At 32.2% G+C, this 8,204-nt stretch overlaps 1 protein-coding gene across 1 annotated transcript in view; it reads right to left on the reverse strand.

Annotated features, from left to right (window-relative positions):
• Positions 1-2,979: 2,979 nt before the first annotated feature.
• LOC137615361 (uncharacterized) overlaps positions 2,980-8,204 on the reverse strand; it is a 13,227-nt gene continuing 8,002 nt past the window's right edge. Inside the window, exons 3-4 of the mRNA XM_068345176.1 lie at positions 4,869-4,967; positions 2,980-3,462 (exon numbers count right to left, since the gene is read on the reverse strand). Coding sequence (XP_068201277.1) covers positions 3,269-3,462; positions 4,869-4,967 — 293 coding nt within the window. The 3' untranslated portion in view covers positions 2,980-3,268. The remainder of the gene's footprint in view (positions 3,463-4,868; positions 4,968-8,204) is intronic.

An 8,204-nucleotide genomic window follows, 5' to 3' on the forward strand; every position in this document is an offset into this window, starting at 1 on the left:
TTTGCGTTTTGTCTTAAGTTGAGATGTGGATATTAGAATATTTGCGTTTTGTCTTAAGTTGAGATGTGGATATTAGAATATTTGCGTTTTGTCTTAAGTTGAGATGTGGATATTAGAATATTTGCGTTTTGTCTTAAGTTGAGATGTGGATATTAGAATATTTGCGTTTTGTCTTAAGTTGAGATGTGGATATTACTTGCGTTTTGTCTTAAGTTGAGATGTGGATATTACTTGCGTTTTGTCTTAAGTTGAGATGTGGATATTAGAATATTTGCGTTTTGTCTTAAGTTGAGATGTGGATATTAGAATATTTGCGTTTTGTCTTAAGTTGAGATGTGGATATTAGAATATTTGCGTTTTGTCTTAAGTTGAGATGTGGATATTAGAATATTTGCGTTTTGTCTTAAGTTGAGATGTGGATATTACTTGCGTTTTGTCTTAAGTTGAGATGTGGATATTACTTGCGTTTTGTCTTAAGTTGAGATGTGGATATTACTTGCGTTTTGTCTTAAGTTGAGATGTGGATATTACTTGCGTTTTGTCTTAAGTTGAGATGTGGATATTACTTGCGTTTTGTCTTAAGTTGAGATGTGGATATTACTTGCGTTTTGTCTTAAGTTGAGATGTGGATATTAGAATATTTGCGTTTTGTCTTAAGTTGAGATGTGGATATTAGAATATTTGCGTTTTGTCTTAAGTTGAGATGTGGATATTAGAATATTTGCGTTTTGTCTTAAGTTGAGATGTGGATATTACTTGCGTTTTGTCTTAAGTTGAGATGTGGATATTACTTGCGTTTTGTCTTAAGTTGAGATGTGGATATTAGAATATTTGCGTTTTGTCTTAAGTTGAGATGTGGATATTAGAATATTTGCGTTTTGTCTTAAGTTGAGATGTGGATATTAGAATATTTGCGTTTTGTCTTAAGTTGAGATGTGGATATTAGAATATTTGCGTTTTGTCTTAAGTTGAGATGTGGATATTACTTGCGTTTTGTCTTAAGTTGAGATGTGGATATTACTTGCGTTTTGTCTTAAGTTGAGATGTGGATATTAGAATATTTGCGTTTTGTCTTAAGTTGAGATGTGGATATTAGAATATTTGCGTTTTGTCTTAAGTTGAGATGTGGATATTAGAATATTTGCGTTTTGTCTTAAGTTGAGATGTGGATATTAGAATATTTGCGTTTTGTCTTAAGTTGAGATGTGGATATTACTTGCGTTTTGTCTTAAGTTGAGATGTGGATATTACTTGCGTTTTGTCTTAAGTTGAGATGTGGATATTAGAATATTTGCGTTTTGTCTTAAGTTGAGATGTGGATATTAGAATATTTGCGTTTTGTCTTAAGTTGAGATGTGGATATTAGAATATTTGCGTTTTGTCTTAAGTTGAGATGTGGATATTAGAATATTTGCGTTTTGTCTTAAGTTGAGAACTTGAGATGTGGATATTAGAATATTTGCGTTTTGTCTTAAGTTGAGATGTGGATATTACTTGTGTTTTGTCTTAAGTTGAGATGTGGATATTAGAATATTTGCGTTTTGTCTTAAGTTGAGATGTGGATATTAGAATATTTGCGTTTTGTCTTAAGTTGAGATGTGGATATTAGAATATTTGCGTTTTGTCTTAAGTTGAGAAGTGGATATTAGAATATTTGCGTTTTGTCTTAAGTTGAGATGTGGATATTAGAATATTTGCGTTTTGTCTTAAGTTGAGATGTGGATATTAGAATATTTGCGTTTTGTCTTAAGTTGAGATGTGGATATTACTTGCGTTTTGTCTTAAGTTGAGATGTGGATATTACTTGCGTTTTGTCTTAAGTTGAGATGTGGATATTAGAATATTTGCGTTTTGTCTTAAGTTGAGATGTGGATATTAGAATATTTGCGTTTTGTCTTAAGTTGAGATGTGGATATTAGAATACTTGCGTTTTGTCTTAAGTTGAGATGTGGATATTACTTGCGTTTTGTCTTAAGTTGAGATGTGGATATTACTTGCGTTTTGTCTTAAGTTGAGATGTGGATATTAGAATATTTGCGTTTTGTCTTAAGTTGAGATGTGGATATTACTTGCGTTTTGTCTTAAGTTGAGATGTGGATATTACTTGCGTTTTGTCTTAAGTTGAGATGTGGATATTAGAATATTTGCGTTTTGTCTTAAGTTGAGATGTGGATATTACTTTCGTTTTGTCTTAAGTTGAGATGTGGATATTAGAATATTTGCGTTTTGTCTTAAGTTGAGATGTGGATATTACTTGCGTTTTGTCTTAAGTTGAGATGTGGATATTACTTGCGTTCTGTCTTAAGTTGAGATGTGGATATTAGAATATTTGCGTTTTGTCTTAAGTTAAGATATGGATATTAAAATATTTGCATTTTGAAGCATAATGTCTAAACATTAAAAAAGATTCCGTTGGCATTGTTGTTCTGTCCACGTTTTTTCCCTTTTAATCCAAGCCGAATTCTATTAAATACAATCTTGACATAACTGAATTTCTAGTTATTTTTACTCTTTTCTTTTTAATGAGCTTCCGCTAAGACCATCAACAAATTACTAATGGACGTAACAGCCAATAATCAGTTTATGATTGAAATAATGGTAAATCTTTATTCAAGTCTTCATTTATGCATTAAATTATTACAAAGTTATTGCTAAAGAAATTGGGACATTTTCATATGAAATATTCATTTTCAATAATCTACTCATGAAAATGTGAAGGAGATGATGAATGGAGAAGTATTGATTTAAAAGCTCAAGATAGAGACGACTGGCGCAATCTAACTAAGGCCCTTTTCGTCAATAGCGTGGGAGGAGATAATGATGATGATGATGATGATGATGATAAGGATGATGATGATGATGACGATGATGATGATCATGACGATGATGATGATCATGACGATGATGATCATGACGATGATGATGAGTTAATTAAATTTTCATTTGCTAAGGGAAAAAAATTCAAACTTCGAACAGGAGTAGCTGTAGGGAAAATATTTATTCAAGTCTTCAGTCATGCATTTAATTATTACAAAGAGTTACTACTAAGGAAATTGTGACATTTCCATAGACAATGGTCCTTTTTAATCATTTATTCGTGAAAAAATATCATCTCAGCTGATAAATTGATTAATTTCACATTTGCTAAGGAACAAATATGAATCACTTTGTCGTTGTGACAAGTAGAAACTTTTTTTTTTTTTTTTTTTTTTTTTTTAAGGTGTCCTTCAGGAGAATAACATCAACGCAGGATTAGTCACAGGAGATCCTACTGAAAGAACAACACCCGGAAAAGAACTGCAAACAGGAGAGGAGCTGACAGCGCCTTCAAGCAGGAATTGTTGCAGAGTTCAGCCTTGCAATAGCAAGTGATAAGAGATCCAGAGTCATCTGCTATCGTGTTGCAACCCTCGTCCGGGTTGTCGGAATCGCTGCAGCTGTAGACGATCAGTCTCTGGTCGACTGTGATCAGAAATGAAATGATCATTAAATAATTATACTCAATTTTTCTTAATGAGGCGCATTTGCACTGACTCGCAGCGGTACCCTTTTAGCTCGGAAAAGTTTCCTACCATCTGATTGGTTAGAATGATCTTGTCCAACTAATCAGCGATCAGGAAACTTTTCCGAGATAAAAGGGCACCCCAGCGAGTCGGTGCAAATCTGCCTCACTAAAAAGAATTGACTATAGGTTTTGGAATTTGGAGGAAAATCATTCATTTCTCTCTGATGTTTAGTCAACTGAAACGAATTTAACTTTATTCAGATGATTTATCTGCGTGAAATCATATTATTGAAATTTGTCACTAGATTATGAGGATAATTCAGTGGATATTCTTCTAAACTCAATTTAGTTGAAAACGTAAACAGAAAATCAAACTGAATTAGGTGTGGAAGAATAAATTAGATATGATCATATATATTATATCTATAAAAGATAAAACTAAGTCACTTACATATTTCAATAAACATTCAACAGCATTTACATCAATGTCAATACGAGACTTTTTTTCTATTTTCCATTCGAAAAATGTTACATTAAGCTAGAAACCTAAACATTTACAGAACATAAAATATAGATAATAGTAAATTATTCTGAACATGAATCTACACATTCAACATGATAGCAACATGCAATCGTATATTTGTATCACCACAATCCAAGCTTAACATGCTCTTGATCCCATTTTTAAATGATTAACGGGAATTATTGCAACAGACGTATATTTTGTTTAAAGGAGAATTGATTGTGACTGATGTACAAACATAAAGTATTTGTAGTTTTTAAGGAATGTCAAAGTTGTAGAATATTCTTTTGATTCGAATTGCCTCATTTCGTACAGAATAAGTTCTTGAAAGGTGCATTATTCTCTAATGATAACACTTAGCAACGTATGATATTTAAAACATAATTAAAGATGTGGGTCTCTACTCCCCTTTTAGAGAGACTTACTAAATCTTTCAATGTGTCGTATGATGAATCTCAAACAAGTCATTCGGAGAATCTGATCATAATTTTGACTTGATTAAGGATGCCTAGATGGCAGCACTGCTATGTATGGGACATAGTACATCTGGCAATATTTAAACTCGTACACCATCTTGGAGTCTATCCATAACTATTATTTACTGATGAATGCACAGACTAAAGTTATTCAAGACTTGAATTTTAAGAACACGTATTTTCAAACCTAAGAGAGTCTGCATTTTTCAGTTGTAAATAAAAATAGTACAAATTCAACTTTGATAGTCTGGAAAACTCAAACAATATCACCGGCCGAACACAGCTGGGATATTTACGGAGGTTAATCAATTATGAAATCCCAAAGCAACATGTCATCATATTAAGGAACTGATTATAAGCTTACTGTAACGAAAGTCCATCTTCATGCAAGTCTTGACCAAACTGTCGCAAGTTTCTTCCGTGGTTGCTCCTTGAATTCCCTTGTAGCATTTGAAGCATTGGCCTGGAGATGAAGAAGCATTCGTTAATTATGAAGCAAGTTAAAAGGACTAATTCTCTGAATGCTAACATTATAAGTATGATTAAATAATATGCTTATCTTCAGCATCCGTATTTTTATTTGCATTTGTTTTCGCGAATGTTATCTTTCTTGAGTTATTTACTATTCAAACTTGTTCATATAGGGGAAGCCAAAAGTCATCACAGAGCAGATCATCATATTTGAATAAATTTGATAATGAGTTAAAAAAAAAGATGATTGAAATTGGAGGAAAATAGTGATTTAATAAGCAAACAAATGATTTATAGATTGGTATAAGAATGATAGTTAAATGACTATGCATTAGAAAAAGGAAATGATCGTTTATTTGTCCAAAGAGAAAACATGCAAGCACAAGGCTGGGGAATTTCCTATTACAGAACAAAAGTTGCAGCACAACATAACATTCATTGGTTTTAAGGTATAAAGATCCGTTGTATGATTATCTACCGGTGGTGTCTTGGGTGACCCTCGACCACAGATAGTAATATTGATAGCCTTATCAATTGAAAAAACTATATGAAAGAATGCTACGTCGAATGTATCTAGGTAGGGTTGTCAACATAAGTCCTTTGCAGAAAACGAAGTTTTACCATTGGTAAAAGCACAAATTAGTACCACTGATTTTCATTTGATAACCTGATCCTTTATCTTTTTGTATCAGGGTTGCCAACATAACCCATCTTAAGAATCTAATAATGAATTTAACTCTATCGAGAATATCTAGATGGCAGCACTGCAAGGTAAGCCAAGCTGTACATGGGTGGGGAACTGACAGCTGAGTAAGAAAATATTAAGTGGGATGTTACCACAAGAGTAATTTTAAAGTAAATATCCTGTCTTATGATAGTACAATGTCAAATAGATGATGATATTTAGCAAGCGTACATAAAGATATTGCTCTCATAGCTTTATTCTGGGAATGAATCTGGTACTCAAAGAAATCGGTGTTTTTTTCAGCTGAAATTTACCTATAGAAACTGCATTTTGAATTATACTCACGTATTCAGTACCTCCAAATAATGATTTTTCAAACTGTTTCTTACAGAAACAGTTGATTAAAATACTTATTCAGCTTCAGATAAGTTAATATTTTGGTTCCAAAACTTGAAGGAAATCTTTTTTCCAACGAAATTATGAAAGTTTAAGCAGTGATGTAAAAGATATATTTTCCAATCAAATTATAAGAATAAATTTCTAATAGGATATTATCAAATTAGATCTTATTGAACCGTGATCCAACATGAATTGGGTGACTTCAGAAGGTGAAGATAATACTTTTTCCATGAAATGGTTTGACTTCAACATTTATAGGAAATAGTTTTGCACATAAATTGTGTGACTTCAGCAGGTAAAGGAAATACTTCTCCCATTAAAATTGTTTGACTTCAACAGTTAAAATAAATAGTTTTCCAAATAAATGTTTTTCCAATCAAAATGTGTGATTTCAACACTAAAAGGAAATGCTTTGATTAAACTCTATAAGTCAAGCAATCAAAGGGAATGTTTGTTCATTAGACTGTGAGACTCCAACAGTTAAAGGAATTGATTTTTCAATGAAATTGTATAACTCTAGAAGTTGAAGTAGATTCCCAACCATCATCGATGACTTGTGAGTGAAATTAAACTATCCTTTTTGAATCAACTGTAATTTTCATTTGCTCGACTATTCTTTACCAAAGTTTTCAAGGACCGTTAATTGAACTATTTTTCAATTGCTTGTCTATTCAAATATGACACATTGGTTTTATTCTGAAAATCTCGTGGGGAAACAAGTGAAATTTGAGGTGTGTTATTTTTTATTTGAAGTTCTAAATTAGATTTATAGATTGACATCTTTAAATGTACTTCATTTATCATTTTTCAAATTTCTTTTTCTTTGACGTCGGTGAATGAAGCTGATTCCATTCTTATACAAATAACAGTATTACAAACATACATTATTATTATTATTATTATTATTATTATTATTATTATTATTATTATTATTATTATTATTAGCTAAGCTACAACCCGAGTCGAAAAAGAAAAATGCCATAAACCCAAGGGCTCCAACAGAGGAAATAGAACAGTGAGGAAAGGAACTAAGGAAACAGCTAGAATAGTGTGCCTGGGTATACCTTCAAGCAAGAAAACTCTAACCCAACACAATGGAAGACCATGATAAAGGAGTTATGCATTTATTCCTATCACAGATTTCATTTTCATCATACATACATATACCAAGGCACTTCCCCCAATTTTGGGGGGTAGCCGACATCAACAAATAAAACAAAACAAAAAGGGGACCTCTACTCTCTACGTTCCTCCAGCCTAACAAGAGACTCAACCAAGTTATTTTCATAATCAATATTAAAACTGTCATGGAATATCCGTTCCTTGCACCGAGTTCAGAGTAGAATAGGAAATGCCTTACTGGTGATACCGTATCTGATTAGGTTATTGAAGTAGGTTCTATCCATTGATAAAAAAAGAACTTGACAGATGAATACTGGGTATATTGATGTTAGAGTCTTTTCTTTTTCTCTGCTGGTCTGCTTATCTTTTGGAGGATATTTCATCACGTAGGTGTCATTATCCTTTTATAGGACATCATTACAATGGTGACTTTACTTTTGAGTTGCTGTTTGTTCACCCTTACATTATTATTATTATTATTATTATCATCATCATTATTATTATTATTATTATTATTATTATTATTATTATTATTATTATTTATTATTATTATTAGTTAAGCCACAAGCCTATTTGGAAAAACAGGATGCTATAAGCCCAAGGACTCCAACAGGGAAAAATAGCTCAGTGCCGCAAGGAAATAAGAAAATAAATAAACTGCAACAGAAGTAATGAAAAAATAGAATAACATATTTTAAGACCAGTAACAGCATTAAAATAGAGGTTTCTTGAATTAACTATAAAGAAGACTTTTGCCAGCCTGTTAAACATAAAAACCTTCACGGCAAGTTTGAACTATTGAAATTCCACCGAATCAAGCACCGAATTCTTTTAATCATTGTAAGAGATTACGTTGTACCAACCGTGTGTCACACGCTCGTAAATAGTAACGACATTTCATTTTGTGTGTATATTACGCTTGTATCTTCGCTCTCCCCTTGCACTGACAAGAACCTGAAATAACATGTATGTTTTTCCTCACCGTTAACTGTTAATCAGTGCGGTGTCGTTTGAACAGGAAAT

This window comes from Palaemon carinicauda, chromosome 21 (genome assembly GCF_036898095.1).
Source record: "Palaemon carinicauda isolate YSFRI2023 chromosome 21, ASM3689809v2, whole genome shotgun sequence".
NCBI lineage: Eukaryota > Metazoa > Arthropoda > Malacostraca > Decapoda > Palaemonidae > Palaemon > Palaemon carinicauda.